The following is an 18,778-nucleotide window of genomic DNA, read 5'->3' as shown; positions in this document are numbered from 1 at the left end:
ACGATTATCTCTTTCTCACTCTGCCCCTCTCCCCTGCTCAAACTTTCTAAAATTAAAAAAAAATTAAATTAAAAAAATAAAGAAAGAATCATGAGACAGTGAAAATAAAAGTAGAGAGAAATAAAGAAACATGACCCTTAATGTCATGGTTCAGCTGCTGGATCAACCCTTACCTGAAATCCACATTATCACCAGACATTTTGGTTACATGAACCAGAAAATTTCTCTTTTTTTAAGCCAGTTGGAGTTGGGGGTTCTACTACTTGTGACTGAAGGCAAGTGGTGCCCAAAAAAAGTAAATGCCTAAACAATAGTCTTACGTTCACAGATTCATTAATACAGTCAAAATGTTGTGCATTTCAATACATTTGAAACGAGTGTATTTCCCTCAAATTAAAGAGCATAAAACTCAGGATGAATGTAATGAACCCAACTTATTTGTAATATTAATCACTATGACAGAAGAGCTACCTGAAGGCCAAAAGGGAAAAGATGAGATCTTACAAATGAGTGCTTGGAGCAGAAAAGAGTCAAAAAGACAAGGACATGCACTGGGGGTAGAAAAGGACGCACAAGAAGAAAGCCTAAAATGCTGTCAGAACTACTGGAACACAAGCTTTTACACTTGATGGCCATTCTCATGGCCTCTGCACTTCCTTCAGCTATTTAGGAAAATATATTCTAGAGTTACATACACATTTTTCAGAGAGGCTTCAGGAAGAAATGCATTTGTATATTCAAAGTGAATGTTTACTAGCAGGAAATTGCTGAACTTTTTAAATTTGACAACTTCTTTCTCCTTCCCCACACTATACACACCCAAGTTCAAATGGTGTACTGAGATTAGGAAAAATGCTTTACTTTTCAAGTAAAGTCATTTCATTTCACATTCTGAATGTCTTCTGTACAGGCCCAAATCTTCATACACCACCCCTCTGTGTATGCAGGACTTGTGATGACATAGGTATAATCTGGCAATTTGCTAATTCCTGTGTGGCTACATAAAAAAGAGCCACCATGGTCACAAAAATAGGAATCTTCTCTGAGTGGGCACCCCCCACCCTAAATCCCATCTATAGAGCAGGTTCACTGAGATTTACTGGGGCTGAGTTTCACTGGGAATAAGCAGCCCAGCAAAAGGGCTGGTTGCTTCCTAGCACTTCCCCACCGTATCCCCATGTTTTTTTTCTAGTCTGACATCATGTGTTTCAAAGAACTTAATGTCAAAGCTCAGTTTGATACATCATATTATGTTCATGGTGGGAGGAAAATGGCAAAATTCATTGTCTTCAATCGTCTGAACTTCTTAACTATCAAATGACTTTACAGGTGCTCAAGTTTTCAGCTTTCTATTATCTTTAGAAGATGATTTGGCTAGGATCATTACAGCAAAAACATGATTGGGGGGGGTATTTAATTATGAGAACCACTTGAATCTCAGGCAGCAGATATTTACAAATAAATAACCCATCTATGAATCACAATCATCTTTCTCTGCTCATTAATGCATAGACCCTACTTCATCTTATAGTTCTGCTGATGCTGTCTTGCTCGAACATAATAACATACTGCATTTCTTTACAAAATAGTGGCAAAGATTGCTATTCCATAATAGAGATGAGCTGGCTCTACCTTGAGTCATCTGTCTTCTGTTTGACACAAGTGTTCTATCTCACTTATTGCCTCATGTTTCATAAGCGCTCATTTGCAAAATTTTCATCTGCTCGTTCATAAGCAACACATTGCTGTGTCATCTTCATGGTCACATGAAGACAAATTTGGGAAGTTTTGTAGGAAGGAAATTTTGAGACATCCAAACACATGACTATATTCAGCCTTTAAAAAAAAAAAAAACAACAACCCTGCTTCTTGGAGAGAATACGAAATAATTTTATCTTCCAAGTAGAAATCTGAGTCTTATATGCCATTTAAAGAAAAAATTCACGGAGCCAGGTTGGTGACTTCAATAGAGGGCAATTTTTCATCAGCCAGGTCTGTCAAATCCATTTTATTTCACAAATTGGACAGCCGTATCTGTGTGTTCTCTATCAGCCATAAGAAAATGGTATTCTTTTGATTGGTGGTATTGGGTTTTATTTTTGGATGTTCTCTCTTTTTATCAAGGGTGAGGAAAATATCTAGACAGTATTCAATATTTTTGAAAGCACATGATATTTACAAATGATAAGACCAGAATAAAGCGTAAAGCATTTGGAAGACATTACTTCATGAGCCTTAGAACTAGCTGTGAGACAAAAATGGAAGCAGAGAGTACAAACATTTACTGAGGACCTGCTATATGCCAGGAACTTGACTGGGATGAAGTGTAATTTATACGGGTCACCTCCTCTAGTCCTCACAAACCCTATGAAAAAGATTCTCTCATCTCCATTTGAAAGGTAAGAAAACTGAGCTAGGAGAATTAAGTAATCGGCCACAGGTGACACGGAGGAGAAATGAAAAGTAACTAAGATTCAAATCCAGCCCTGCAGCTTCAATGCTCATGCTGAGGGGCTTACAGTGAGGACAAAAATCTGGAAATAATCCAAACGGAAACACAGGAATTGACTGAATCAATTACAGTATATCCATATAAAGCAGTCATGGCAAAGGATAGTAAAGATCTCTTTTTATGGACATGAAAAGATGTTAACATGTCCAATAAAAGGAAATTATAAAAACAGAATCTACGATCTCTTTTCACATATACATATAACTTTGTATGTATATTTGCATTTAAAAAGTTATCGGTGGTGGGATTTTACATAGGTTCTTCTTTTCGACTAATTTTTATTTTGTTGTTTTTATTATTCAAATATAATTGGTATACAATGTTACCTTAGTTTCAGGTGTATGACAGTGATTCAACAATTCTGTACATTATTGGGTGCTCACCATGATAAGTGTAGTCACCATACAACGTTATTACAATATTATTGACTGTATTCCCTATGCTGTGTTTTTCAATTCTGCAACTTATTTTACAACTGGAAGTTTGTACCTTTCATCTATTCTGCCTTTCCCCTCATGCCCCTCCCCTCTGGCAACCACCCATTTATTCTCAGTATATAGGAATCTGTTTGGGGGATTTATTCACTTGGTCTTCAGACTCCACATGTAAGTGAAATCCTATGTTATTTGTTTCTTGTTATTCACTTATAGCTGGTATACGATGAGCTTGTATTACCTGGACAGTTGGATGGATGGGTAGAAAGACTGTGAGATACATAGATACATACAGTATACAAAGGGACACGGATAGAATTTAAAGATCAGAGGTTTAAAAAAGCAAGACTTGTCAGCACATCTGACATTTGAAAAGTTCCATTTAAACACTTTAATAATATGTAATCATCTGCAACATACTTGCAAAATCACAAAAATATCTATAAATCTGTTTCTACTTTTATAGGTATATAGTCTCACTATTATGTATAGGTGTACAGTTAGAGACAAAGAGATAATATACATATTGACAGAATGAAAGAATAATAATAATGCAAATGTAGCAAAATGGTAACTACCAAGGAATCTGCATAAAGGGTATATGGAAGTTCTTATGCCATGCTTTCAACTTTTATCTTAGTTTGAATTACTTCAAAATTAAAAAGTGTAAAGAAGACGTATTTTATATATCAAACACATACATCTGGTACAAGATGATACTAATTTTTAAAGAGACCCTAATTGACTATTTGCACTCCTTCTTGGCACTTAAAGCAAGAGCCCCAATGATCAATTTTTGAGTTCATCCTTTACCGTGCTTGTCACAGAATAAGTTGGGATTTATCTGGTTGGGTCTTTAACAGAGCAGAGAAATATATGGGAAGCCTCCCATGTCGTTTCAAAAGGCCAGCACGATTTTGATAAGAGAATGTGACAAACCTAGCACACAAAAGTCGCAGACCAATCTGCATCATAAATATAGACACGAGTGTATGAAACGAAATAGCAGCCTGTTCAACTTCAGCAATGTCTTAAAAGAAAAATAATAAACCATTCATAGGTAATGTTTATTTCAAGATTCTAAGGTTAATTCAGTGTAAGAAAATCTAGAGAGGTTAAAGACATACTCCATCTGATTCTCTCCATAAATAGTGAAGACACCTTTTTCTTGAACAATGCCTTCTTGCAAACTAAGAGTAACAGAACACGATAAAGAATACCTATTCAAAACAAAGAAAAATATAATTAGGGGTTGAAGGGGGGAATATTGAGGGCATTACCCACCAAACGAGGAATAAGGAAACTATACCCATTATCACTGCTATTATTCAACTCTGTTCTGGAGGCTCTAGCCAATACAGTAAAAGGAATGGGAGAGACAGAAAGTATAATTATTTCTTAAGTTTATGATTACCTACCTAAAAAATTCCAAAGAAGCCACCAAAAAGCTATTAATTAATAAGCCCATTCTAATGAGGTCCCATATGGATATATCAAAGCTTTACAACAGGCATCAGGAGTTGGCAAACTTTTTCCATAAGGGTCAGAGAGTAAATATTTTAGGGCTGCAGGTCACATGGTCATACGGTCTCTGTAGCAACTATTCAATTCTGCCACTGTAGTGCAAAAACAGCCTTTGACAACACATAAGTGAATGGAGGTACTGTCTCCCAGTGAAATTTTATTTATAAAAATAGGCAGTGGACTGGATTTGGCCCACAGGCCACAGTTTGCTGACCTCTACTTCATACCTCAAAAAACAAACATAAAACAGTTGATGGAAAGGAGTTACCATCTAAAGCAGGAAGAAAATATATAAAGACCTAGAAATAACTTTCTAAGGACAACTTGGCTGTATGCAAAAATTAAATTGTGAATACTCTTTCAACACAAATATCCATGTGTATTCGAAATGGAATTGTTACTATAGTGTTATGTATGTTTACTATAGTGTTAAAGCACGTGACACAGTAGTATTCACAATATTAGCTAAGTTTTTATTTAATTTTTTAATTTTTTTTAAATATAACTTATTGTCAACTTGGCTAACATATAGTGTATACAACGTGCTCTTGGTTTCAGGGGTAGATTCCCGAGATTCATCACTTACATACAATACCCAGTGCTCATGCAATAAGTGCCTCCTCAATGCCCAAAACCCATTTTCCCCTCTTCCCCGCCACCACCCACCCTCCCATCAACCCTCAGTTTGTTCTCCATATGTAAGAGTCTCTTACAGTTTACCTCCCTCCCTCTCTGTTTGAAACCATTCTTCCCCTTTCCCTGATGGTCTTTTGTTAAGTTTCTCAAGTTCCATATATGAGTGAAAACATATGACATCTGTCTTTCTCTGACTTATTTCTTTTATTAGCTAGGTTTTTTTTTAAATATGAAATTTATTGTCAAATTGGTTTCCATACAACACCCAGTGCTCCTCCCAACAGGTGCCCTCCTCAATACCCATCACCCACCCTCCCCTCCCTCCTACCCCCCATCAACCCTCAGTTTGTTCTCAGTTTTTAAGAGTCTCTTATGTTTTGGCTTCCTTCCTCTCTAACCTTTTTTTTTTTTCCTTCCCTCCCCCATGGTCTTCTGTTAAGTTTCTCAGGATCCATTAGCTAAGTGTTTAAATAGATGGGTGTGTACATGAGGTTTTGCATATATACCCACAAGTGGAAAAGAAAAAATCTGGAAAGATGTATACCCAATTACTTCATTAGTCATCATTTCTAGGGGTGGATTTATGAGCAACTTTCCTACTTTTTGCTTTTAATTTTTGTTCCTTTTTCTTTTCCCAGAAGAGCTTAGAAGTCAAATTCTTCATTTTTAAAAGAAGCAAGCAAACAAAAAACCCTTGTGCCACTCTCAACAATTTAGTCTTATTTCTATGAATGCTCAAGGATCTCATATACAGTATCCTCCTAAAAAAGCATACTAAATTTGATTTTTACATTAAGACATCCCCAGGAAGTGCTTTAAATTATTGTAACTGCTTCATGCCCTGAAGATAGAAATCTTCTGGCTCTAATTAACATATAAGGATCATCTACGGCAAATCTTATCTTTTTCTTATCTTTCACTGTCATTTCTGCGTGCATGATTGTATGTGTGTCTATGCACACACCTGTGCACACATCTGTCTAGGAGGAAAAGCCAAAGAAAGGAAACAGGAAATAGGCAAGAATGGTAGGTGAAGGACCAACGTAAGTTAATATTATACAGGAAAGTAAGTAAATTCATTTCTCAAGGTGTTATTTATCATTCTATACTACAGGAACCTCACCTGTTGGGTTAGGGGATAAGTGACATTCTTGAAAATTCTCTTTTATTCTAGCTTATGAAAAGATAAAGCCCGCCTAAAAAATTTAAGTGTATATGATTTATACTTAGTTGTGAAACTTAAGCACATTTTTCCTTACTACTGACAACAGGTATCTAATTATTGTACCAATAGTGACGTGTTAAAATGTATATATAAATTGATAGATTTCATTTTCATGTACTTAAAATATTGGGGAAATGGAGATCAAGTAGAAAGAAAAATGATGATTCTTATAACGTCTCAGAAATTCTAGGTCTTACATGGCATAACTCACAGTTATCAAGAAGAGGAAAAAAACATACCTATCTTTGTCTTCTCAAAACAATTACCTTATCTAGCCTTGAAATCTCCCTACTTCCATCCCAAAGTGCCTTTCTCCAATAGCTCAGAATAAAAAAATAGATCTAATATGAAGAGAAGTACCTCTAGTAAAAGACTTTTCCAATCTTTGAAGTGTGTGTATGCATGCACACATAGCTATGTGTATGCACACATATGTGAGTATGTGTGTGCGAACCTGTTGTTGCTACAGAGGCCATGGGAGAAAATAAAGTCCCCCCAGAGCCAACTCAGAAGTTAATAGGAACAATATGGCCAACACAAGGTCATCCAGAGTTCTCAAAAGACGATGAGGTGTTAAGTACATCTTGTAGCCATGAAAATCCAGGACGCAAATGAGCAAGTGATGAAGTTTGCTCTGAACACAAGAGACAAATAAGTATATTGATATAAAATAACTTTCATTAACCATTCCTTTGCTCCCAGTCTCCATGAAATGCTATTTACCCTTCAGCAGAACTTACTATTACCAAATGCAAACGTAATGAAGCCTGTGCGAAGGCTTGTGTATGAGGTGTGGGAGAATAAAATCCTACTATTTTCCTTTCAATATTTTGTTTTTAAAAGCCTTGGAAATGAATTTAGTTAAAAAGTAAGCAGGCATGCTTCAAATCCAAAACTGTGTTTTTCTTGTCAAGTACTGCTCTCTAAAAAGAAATCACCAAACCCCAGTAGAAACTTACCCTTCAACTTGAGGTCAACGTTATGTCTCAGCCAAGGGTAAACCCCATAGCTTGGCATATCTTCAGGAATTGGATTATTCTGTATCCAGCCATCACAAGCGAACCGGAAGAAATTATCACAAGGGTCCACAGAGAGATTTACCTTACTCAAGATAGCAGCAGCTATTTAAAAAGAAAATCATAGGATTAATGACAAGCACTGAACACTATGTACTATTCTCTTCCAAATTAAACAACAATTTCACATGAACCAGTTTCCAAGCCTTGGCTTTTACTTTTCCTCTCAAATGACTCCCCAAATCAACTTCACGATATGAAATTACCATAATCAGATTGAGTAGGCAAAAGCTTGGTGGTATTTATGGTTTTTGCAGCACTGCCCCTAACATCTGTGGGCCATGGGACACGAATACAAACGGAGCCTTTGGTATACTGTCTGCAAAGATGTGTGCAACATTTCCTTCCATCCCTCTCCTCTTTTTGCAGCGTGATTTTGTGACTCATTCCATCAAGTGATAGGATCTACTTCTCCTGTCAGAAATCTAGGTTGGCCTTGTGACTTACTGTGACCACCAGAATATAGCAGAGTGACTGTTTTTGAGTTTCAAAGCTAGGCCTTAAAAGGGCCTTGTACCTTCCATGTTAATTCCCTTTGAATGGAGCCCTATGACAAAGCCTCGTAAAGGAGGTGAGGCCACACAGAAACTAACCAAATCAGCAGACTGAAGCCATCAGGAACCTTCCAGGCCAGATGACCCTCCAGCTGAATACAGCTGTATGAATGAGCGTAGGCAACAGCAACAGAGAAACTCCCAATGAACCCACGGAAGCATAAGAAATAGTAAACCACTCATGTTTCAGGACGCTAAGGTTTGGGGGTAGTTTGTTCCACAGTGAAGGCTAAGTGAAACAGAGGCCCACAGGTCATATCTAAATCTCTAAAAGATATATTTACAATATACCTTCATAAAGACTTGGAAAGCCAGGTATGCATTCTTGAGCCCCTGGATATACAATGTAGCTCTCAGAGGAATGAATTCCTGGAAGAGATCCCCATGGGCCCTGCAGGGAGGCTCAGGGCCATTTAGCAGGGAATTCTGGGTTATAAAAGGATATGACTGCTGACTTGGCCCTGGATTCAGGGAGAGGCACGGCCAGAGGAAGGCAAAGTGGGGCAGTGTAAATGAGGGCAGGGCCCTTCTTGCCCAGCAAACAGGACAGAACTGAGTACTTGTGTTAACAGAAAGACACAATAGACTGATTTACCATTTCTTCCTCTTTCATAAGCCCACACACAATTACACGTGAAACATAGTCAATAGATAGGAAGTATGTGCATACTTAAATATGTATCCATGAGCTTTAAAAAAATGAGCTTCAAAAAAATCTTTCGTTAAAATATGAGAAGGTTCCAAAACTCCTAATACAGAACTCCAACTCTCTTCTGTCACACAGCTGCTGGCTACCACTCTAACACAAAGATATGCACTGATTTAAAACAAAAAAGTGGCCAATATTTCAATGACATTGGAAAGATGACATTCTGGGTAATTTTCATACTTTAATTAATGGCAGAATATATTTATATGAACTAATAAAACCCAATGAGTTTTCAGCTAAATAAGAAGGAATTGCCCAAATATCTGCATAAATTTATATGTGCCAATTATCAGTTTGCTACATGTGTCCTCCAGGTTTAAACCTAAGGCTAGAGCAGCAATTTCTCAACACATCTCCAGAGGTAAGAGAAACAAAAACAAAAATGAACTATTGGGACCTCATCAAGATAAAAAGCTTCTGCACAGCCAAGGAAACAATCAGCGAAACTAAAAGGCCACCGACAGAATGGGAGAAGATATTTGCAAATGGCATATCAGATAAAGGGTTAGTATCCAAAATCTATAAAGAACTTAGCAAACTCCACACCCAAAAAACAAAAACTCCAGTGAAGAAATGGGCAAAAGACATGAATAGACACTTCTCCAAAGAAGACATCCAGATGACTAACAGACACATGAAAAAAGCTCAACATCACTCATCAGCAGGGAAATACAAACCAAAACCACAATGAGAATACCACCTCCCACCTGTCAGACTGGCTAACATGAACAACTCAGGCAACAACAGATGGTGGCGAGGATGCGGAGAAAGAGGATCTCTTTTGCATTGTTGGTGGGAATGCAAACTGGTGCAGCCACTCTGGAAAACAGTGTGGAGGTTCCTCAAAAAATTAAAAATGGAACTACCCTACCACCCAGCAATACCACTGCTAGGAATTTACCCAAGGGATACAGGAGTACTGATACATAGGGGCACTTGTACCCCAGTGTTTATAGCAGCACTATCAACAATAGCCAAAGTATGGAAAGAGCCCAAATGTCCATCAATAGATGAATGGATAAAGAAGATGTGGTATATATATACTATGGAGTGTTACTTGGAAATCAAAAAGAATGAAATCTTGCCATTTGCAACTACGTGGATGGAACTAAAGGGTATTATGCTAAGCGAAATTAGTCACAGAAAGACAAATATCATGACTTCACTCATGAGGGCTTAAAGATACAAAACAGATGAACATAAGGGAAGGGAAGGAAAACTAATATAAAAACAGGGAGGGGGACAAAACATAAGAGACTCTTAAACATGGAGAACAAACAGAGGGTTACTGGAGGGGTATGGCAGGGGGGATGGGCTAAATGGGTAAAGGGCATTAAGGAATCTACTCCTGAAATCATCACTTCCCTATATGCTAACTTGGATGTCAATTTAAAAATAATTTAAAAAATTAAACAAAAAAAACCCTAAGGCTAGATATTTCTCTGGCCTAGACTTGCCATGAAAATTTTCAACAGCTTTTTGTCCTCGATAAAGTGAATGATGTACTAATATCCTAGTTTCTGTAGGACTTCAAAATCCCCAGCACTTCACCCCTTCCCCCCCAAAAAAGACAAAGAAAAAAACTGGTTTAGAAGTTTGATAAATTTAAAACTGGTTTAATATTTTCATCTTCCAGAATTAATTCAGTGGTCTCCAATTACATTTTTACTTACTGCTACTACTTTATCATTAATAAATATGCAAATAAGCTAGAACATACAAGATCTTTATTTCAGTTTGTATTCATGATGATTCTGGCTGTATAGCCACAGAATAAATCTGCTACATGACACCCCAGTGACATCAATTATACAAGTTTCAGTGCCACACAATATTTACAATCACACACAAGAACCTTCACAAACATTTTTATTCACATAAGCACACTGCTTTCTGGCCACCTTCCCAAACCTCCCTCTGCCCCCAGCCTCAAATGTATTCTCTCCCATCTTCTCAGTATTCGTGCAGGTACCTACCAAAACTGCAGGATCCACTCTGACCTCAGCCCTGACGTAAGGTGGGGGAATACATCACTCACACAGAATTTGGAAGTCAGCCCACTGAGTAGGAAAACTCTAGTTTCAACCTCCTAATCCATCATTCAGAATTCACAGCTGGGCACAGGGCTGTGCTTTCTGCAGGACAACTGAGACTTCAGGGGGACCACAGTTGTCAAGACACCACAACTCCTTTTCCCCTGCTCAGTTCCATGGAGAAAACCCAAGTAGTCTTGTTTTTTGTTTTAATTTTTTTTTAATGTTTATTTATTTTTGAGACAGAGACAGAGTATGAATGGGGGAGGGGCAGATAGAGAGGGAGACACAGAATCGGAAGCAGGTTCCAGGCTCTGAGCCATCAGCCCAGAGCCCGACGCAGGGCTCGAACTCACGGACCGCGAGATCATGACCTGAGCTGAAGTCGGATGCTTAACCGACTGAGCCACCCAGGCGCCCCATGTCTTGTTTTAATAAAAGAAACATGATGATCAAAGAAAGCTGTGAAAGGCCAGGCTATGTGTTCTCTTTAGTTATTGCATATAAGGCAAATGACTATGTGGTCTCTTACTAGTGTTTATGTAGAGGTGGAAGCATCACACCCCACATACCAGCCTGAGTTTTCAAGTTTAATCAAGGCTTAAGAGAGAAGGTGGTGGCGGTAATAATGAAATCCTTAATAATGAGCATTTCCTCTGTGCCAGGAACAGACCTTTTCAGTACAGCATCATCTGGGGCCAGACTACCTGGGTTTAAATGCCAGCAACATCAGGGGCACCTGGGTGGCTCAGTCGGTTGAGCGACCGACTTTGGCTCAGGTCATGATCTCACGGTCCGTGAGTTTGAGCCCCGAATAGGGCTCTGTGCTGATAGCTCAGAGCCTGGAGCCTGCTTATGATTCTGTGTCTCCCTCTCTCTCTCTGCCCCTCCCCCACTCATGCTCTCTGTCTCGGAACTAAACATTAAAAAAAATTTTTTTAATAAATAAATAAATGCCAGCAACATCATGCACAAGCTATGTAACATGGGGTGCCTGGGTGGCTCAGTTGGTTAAGCATCTGACTCTTCATTTCCACTCAGGTTGTAATCTCACAGTTTATGGGATCAAGACCCACATTGTGCTCTGTGATCAGTGTGGAGACTGCTTGGGATTCTTTCTCCCTCTCTATCCACCCCTCATCCACATGTGCTCCCTGCCTTCTTCTGAAAAAATAAATAAACGTTAAAAAAAAAAAAAAAAAGACTATGTAACCTTGGGCAGGTTACTTAACCTCTCAGTTTCCTCATCTGTAAAAAGGGATGACTGCCACAGGATCTTCATCAGAATTAAATGAGTAAATACACATTAAGTGTTTAGAGCAGTGTCAGGCATACTGCCAAATAAATACAGTTGCCAAATAAAATACAAAATGCCTAGTGATATTTGAATTTCAGATCAATGACCGCATTTATACTTTAGGTACGTACCAAGTATTTCAGGGGGCATGTACCAAAAAAAATAGCAGTTGTTGTCTACCTGCAATGCAAATTTAACTGAGCATCCTGAATGTACATATGTAGCTAAAGCTGGCAACCATACATATAATTTTTTGCTATTACCATTCCCTATTTATCTGAAACTGTTGAGGTAAGATAGGTTTCAGAGATCATAGATTTTCAGATTTTCCAAAACTAATACAGTGCATATAACCACAGATAATTTACTACCCCCAGCAATGTCTGGAGTGGCACTCCTGAATCAAGCACATTAATAATTCCACAAGAAATACATGCATATTTTCCAAAATGGGATAAAGAACACCCACAACAGCCTGACATGAATTAAGATCTACTTTTGCCATCCTAAGAACTGAGATCAGGTCTAGTCTTGCAAACTGACAGTTAAAATGCTCTCTGGGTCTGGGGTTAAGAATTACGCATTGTGGACCCGGATTACTTCTACAACTGCCGCCATTGTTTTTCTTCTAGTCTCACAACTAGTATTCTAAGTAAAAACCAGTATTCCCATTTCACAGAGGGTGAACAAGAGGCTTAGGATGTTTATGTAATTAGCCCAAGATCATGTGGTTTTCAAGTGGCCACATCATGCTTCAAACTCAGGTCAGCCTGTCTGCCCTTACCCATGATTAATATGCCCTTTCCTTGACATCTTTCTCCACCTCTTAATTTGAAAGCGGGACTAGGAGAAGAGGATATGGAGAAGAGGAGGAAAAGAGAACTAAAGACAGCAGATATCTCAGAAGGGGGTGGCACCTGTTCAGAAAAGGTCCAGAAGGTGATCAGTCACTTTTGTCTTCCATCATGCAGAGCTCACACACGCGGCACCACCCCCCACCCCCCCACACACACCCACGCAGGCCCCCTCACTTGCCCTCGTTCGCAGGCAGCCCCTCCTCCATCGCCCACACACGTGCAAGCACGCACCCACGCGGGCCCGCTCCCTCACCCACGCACGCGCCCCCACGCAGGTCCCGCCCACGCACGCACTCACTAGGGTACCCCCGCTCCCTTGCCCATGCACTTGGGCCCCAAACCTTCCCACCTTTTCTCATTTGAGAACTTCCTTGGGCCACATTTATTCAGTGTATACTTAACAGCTGTTTTGCAGGCCCCTAAGCACAGTGAAGCTCATGTTACACTGAAAAGGATGTATCCTTGGTGAGGCTTTCCTCACAGAAACAGAAAAATCAGTAATTTTTTCAATATTAGAAAGCCATTCGCCAACGTGAAAATTAAAAACAGAACAGCCAGGCAAAACACACTAGCTGGCAGGAGGCGACATTATCAAATGTCATTCTGTAAGTTTTCCTCTTGCATTATTACGATGTGTAAATAGAGATAAAACACATGCAGTAAGTGGCTGTCCATACAAAAAGTTGCCTAAACTCAAAATGAAAAGTTTTTAGTTCAAAAATTTCATTCTCACACATCTGCAAGGACTGTACCACAGCAAAAGCACAAGGTGACATGAAGACTAAAATCTGATTTCTGACAGCCCCACCTGGTGCCCCACTCTACTCTAGGCCATCTTCTCTCCACTGGGAAACTCTAGGTCAGCTGCTCAAGGTGGAAACAGGAAAGGGCATGGGAATTCCCAAAGCGTTCTTGCCATTCCTGGGATGAGATCAGGAAGCTGAAACGATTGTCTAGTCACCTCACACTAGTAGGTCTACAGTATCGTGAAAAAAGAGCAAGACAGGACCAAGGCCAAAGAGTTTCGTGGCACGGCCTTAGGGCACCAAAGCAATGATGGAGAGCAAACAGACATGAAGCCAGCCTGCTAATTCAGGAGGTGACCCTGGGCAAGTTATTTAGCTTCTGGAAGCCTCCATATCCTCATCTCTAGTTGGGCCTGGTGATAGCACTGACATCACCAGGTTCTAATGAAGATTTTATGACATGGCACCTGTAGGTCTCTTAACACAATGCCTGGTTAAAAGATATATATCGATCGATCAAGAATAGGACAAAAAAATAACATAATTGTCTAATCCATTACCTTTGTATAAGGCCGCTGAATCTAAAAGCTTTTTCACCTGAGTCTTCTCCATCTCAATCACTGCCACCTCTAAAAATTTAAGCATTACCTTGATTCCCTGCCTTTTCTCACAACGCACATCAAATCCTTTCACAGCCCTCTGGTGCCTAAACCCTGTACACTGTGCCCTTCCATCTCAGAATTCAAGACAGCATCACCTCTCATCTGGCTTACTGAAATAAGCTCCTGCCTGATGACCTTCTTCCATCTTGCTCCCTATGCTCTCTTCACCACCCAGAGAGACTCCGCTGAGATCTTTTTAAATGCTAATAAGATCATGTCTCTTTCTCAAAACCTTCCGGAGGCTTTTGAGTACATTTAGGACAACCCCACAATCACTGGCACCTGGGTTCCCCACTGACCCTCATCACCTGCCCTCTGCCCCTTCACCCAGTAAGCTCTTCCGCTCCGGGACCTTTGCCCCAGCTGTTCCCCATACCTGGAAAGCCCTTTCCTCGATCTTCCCACAGCACGTCCCTTCTCATTCAGGGTCACTTGAGCATTACTTTCTCAGCCTTTTCAGTCTAGCCATCCGGTCACTTGCTATCACAGTGTCCTACTTTAATATTTTGATTTTCTGCATAACATTACCACTAGTCGGTATTTTTCTTGCACAGTGATCACCTCATGTGTATTGATGGTCTTTCTTCCCCTACCTGATCATTCACCTTCACTGCTACGTCAGGGCCTGACTTGCAGCAAATATTTGGCAAATTAATTCATTAATCTCTTAAGACCAAGAGGAAGTGGAAGGGCCATGTGCTTAATTCCTCCTTATGACTTTCCCCTTGGAAAATAAGTTAGTGTTCCTGCCACTTAAAGAACGGGGTGGGGGGTGGTGGGAGGCTGGACTCTGGGCCCTGCAAATCTAGACCCTAACCCTCTTCCCTACAGACGGAATATAATAGCTGTGGCAAAACTGAGGCAACTTGAAACCCTCATATTCATTGTGGAGCACCCACTGATACATGGCCCAGTCACCTCAAGAAAAGCTTGACTCTCCAGGCCCTGAAGTGATTCCACGTGACTGCGGAAGCACAGATTTACAGAGGGTTCCTGCTCGGAGGCTGACAGGTCAGACCCACTGACCAAATGATTCAGAGAGACTGCTTATGGTAAATACGGACATATATCGAGCTGAGGCCCAAAGAATGCGGATGGTCTCTCTGCTCGGGTCTTAAGAAAGGCCATCGGGCCTTCTAAAGCCCTTCCCGATTTCCATACAATGACTTGGAACGCCGCACAGCTGTTTTTCCGCCAAGAAAACGAAAACAGGAAACCTGCACTCCACAACTTCACACAGAGACTCGAAAGTAAACTTTCAATTTCATCAAACTTGCATTTCGTACATGGTAAACCTCAAGCAAACAGAATACTAAAAATACCACCTGTTTTCTCTTCCTCTCCCCAAGGTACCATAATTATATCTTGACACAGGAGGGAGAACTGACTTACCAGCTTCGATGCATTCCGGCTTCAGGCAGTACTCCTGTTTAGCTTGGAGACTTAAGAAACCTTGACTCACTGAAAAAACAGACCAAAATAAAGAAATGACTGGCTGGTAGCAGACCACCATCAGGTAACCCACAGTCAGGCACATATGCTAGACACGTGATGTCAGTTCATCCTTCTCAGCATTGACACAGAATTGAAAAATCCACTTGGCTCATTATCTCAGGGCCAGACTCTGGTCACAAGCTAAGTAACCTTGGTGAGCCTCTTGGCTGCTCTGAAATTCGGTTCTCTGGAATATAAGATGAGGGGGTACAATTAGACCAGTGCTTCTCAGAGTGGGTGTCCAGGCATCCACTGCCCCCGCCCCGGCAGCTCTTTAGAAAGGCAAATTACTGAGCCCCACCTCTGACCTGAATCAGAAACTGTGGGGGTGGGGCCCAGCCATTTGCATTTTTGCAAGCCCCCCAGGTGATTGTGATGCAGGCTCAGGTGTGAGGGCCTCTGGGCTAGCTGATCTCTAAAGTCTCCTGCATCTCCAATTATCCGTGACTTAAGTCTCAGAATTTCACTCTTTTTGTTTACAACTACATTCTCATTTTAGAGATGGGAAAAAAAGTGAAACTTACCAACCATACCATTGGGAGCAAATCCAGAGTGCAAGGAGAAAATTAGCATTTCAAGTTCTGAATCTTTTGTGAACTATCCGTAGATCTGTGAAGGGGTTGGGGGAGTACACTGGATATTATTCAGCCATCTAGCTCAGCATAGCTATTGGACAGAGGCAGCATGTGGGCCAAGCTTCCAACTACTTCCACCAGAACAAAACAAAACCAAAACCCTGTGAGATGGAATTAGCTTTTCACCAATAGCTTAATTTCACCCATCTGGCTGGCAATATTATCTAAATGGATGTCTGCAGAAAGACAGAAGGGTGCCCTGTTTGTCAACTCCAGGCAGCACCTGGGCATTAGCAGATGTGGGTTTAGATTTCGAAAATGTTCTTGGTAGCCAAGGAAGTTAAGGGGGGTTCATTACTGCTGTACTCTGTGAGCAGAAATAAGGAATCATTTGGAGATGTGACCGTGGGGAGATGGATGGTGGAGGGTGAAGGGTAGCCAAGGCTTTCTGTGGCATTGTCCACTGAGAAGCAGGATCAGAAAGCATAGCGGTACCGATATTTCTGCTAGAAATGGAAGACCTGTACATCTGTTGTCAGTGTGACGATTTGTATTCTTTATTAACCCACACTGTAAGAGGAGCCTGCTTTGTCTTTGTTCTTTGCTGCCATCCTCCAAACAGCCTTTTTACTGGTGATACAATACAGATACAAGAAAACTGCCTATGGAACATCTCGGGCCTATCTTTAAGAAGTATCTTAGCATAATGGTGTGTTTTGATTTCTTTAAAGAGCAAAGAAAAGTTAGATAAAAATATAAATGTGCAGCATAAACATTAGTATGGAATATTTTCTTAGGACTGGGTGAGGGAACCATGGGGGACGTTTTCCCTTCAGTCTACTTCTATATGTTTACCAAATGTTCTTTGATGAGCCTGTGTTATTTTTTACAATGAGAAAATAAGCCTTATTATAAGCAACATTGTTATGATTACGAACAGTACCACCTTGATACTAGCCTTATCTTATTTGTTTAAAAAAAGCTAATGAAATGCTGTACTTAAAGAGTTACCACTTTCATGGAAAAGAATTCTTGACCCAAACCCTCTAAGGAAGCAGAACTAGGTATCTTTATCTGAATATGAGTAAAAGGGAGGTTTAAATTAAATTAATTGAGATGCAGACAGACCTCACCCCTCGAGGAAGAGCATTATATCCATGCAGGGTTGAGATCCCACAAATAAATAAGGATCAACAAACCCAGATAATGTTAGGGTGCAGGTGAGAGACATCAGGACAACAAGGAAAACATTTTTAATATAAAACATGATAGTATTACTTTTTACTGGTTAGGTGCTTTAAAAAAAACTTAACAACAGTTTGGTTTCTCATTTTAGATTTTTCTGTAACCAGTGGAAATGACCTCAGAATGCAGTGGAGTCATCCACATATCGGCAGCATGAGAAGAACCATAAAGCACGGGCTCAGCATACTATGGCCCATGGGGCCAAGTCCAGTCTCCTGCCAGTTTCTGTACAGCCTGTGAGCTAAAAATGATTTTTATGTGTTTTAATGGTTGGAAAAAACCACAAGAAGAATATTTCATAAAATGATCTGAAATTCAAATTTCAATGTTCAGAAATCAAATTATATCAGAACACAGTCATGCGCATTTGTGTACACATTTGTCCGCGGTCGCTTTCTTGCCACGACAGGGTCAAGTAGCAGCAACAGAGACTGTATGGCCCAGAAAGCTGAAAACATTTATTATCTGACCCTTTCCAGAAAAAGTTTGCCCACCATTGCATTTGAGAAAGAGACTGTGGGGATGAAGAGGTGAGGGAGGAGGAAAAGAAAGGACACTTTAAAATAAACTGATTATTGGCATATGGTTATACCTGTCGTTTTAAATTCTATTACTGTAGCTTCTCTGAGACCACCCCAAGGCCAGTGGCAGTCGCTCTTACTGTGGCAGGACTAAGATTTAGGAAAGAGATTAGCCCAGAACCTAAAATACAAAGAGGGATGCTAGAAATTGCAGACCTGTGCCTGAAATTGAACAGACAGAAAAAATATCAACCAGCAAGCACCTTGAGGAGAAGAGGACTTAACCAGAATATTGTCACACAGAGCATTGCCTTTCAGGTCCCTAGAGATTTTCAGACGAGGACTTCACTAGGTGCAGGGTGGAGGTGGCTGGCAGAGCCTGGGGGACTAGGCAGTAAAGAAGGGTCTGGCTGAAGGAAGGCTGAAACAGTGCAGAGATGTTTGACAAAAGCTACTAAAGAATGTGCATTTATCTTAAAGCAAATATCCCCAAATGTATACATCCAAATGGACGTGGTCAGCTAAAGCAATGCTTCTCAAACTTTAATTTGCAAATGAATCGCCTGGAGGTCTTATGAAAACACAGATTCTGAATTAGTGGGTCTTGGGCTGAAGCGCAGGCTCCCAAGTGGTGCTGATGCTGCTGGTCCATGGACCGCACTGAGTAGTGAGGGTGTC

At 40.3% G+C, this 18,778-nt stretch overlaps 1 protein-coding gene across 6 annotated transcripts in view; it reads right to left on the bottom strand.

The window, feature by feature from the left end:
* PHEX (phosphate regulating endopeptidase homolog X-linked) overlaps positions 1-18,778 on the bottom strand; it is a 232,999-nt gene that overhangs the window by 209,659 nt on the left and 4,562 nt on the right. For 2 of the 6 annotated variants that reach the window (XM_042975235.1, XM_042975236.1), the window contains 2 exons: positions 15,658-15,726; positions 7,291-7,452 (listed from right to left, as the gene is read on the bottom strand). In XM_042975235.1, the coding sequence (XP_042831169.1) occupies positions 7,291-7,452; positions 15,658-15,726 (231 nt within the window). Of the gene's footprint in view, positions 1-7,290; positions 7,453-15,657; positions 17,679-18,778 lie in introns of those variants that run through there. The other 4 variants (XM_042975240.1, XM_042975238.1, XM_042975239.1 and 1 more) reach the window with 4 other exon arrangements.

Source organism: Panthera tigris, chromosome X, assembly GCF_018350195.1.
Source record: "Panthera tigris isolate Pti1 chromosome X, P.tigris_Pti1_mat1.1, whole genome shotgun sequence".
Classification (NCBI taxonomy): domain Eukaryota; kingdom Metazoa; phylum Chordata; class Mammalia; order Carnivora; family Felidae; genus Panthera; species Panthera tigris.
This window is presented reverse-complemented; position numbering and strand designations above follow the sequence as displayed.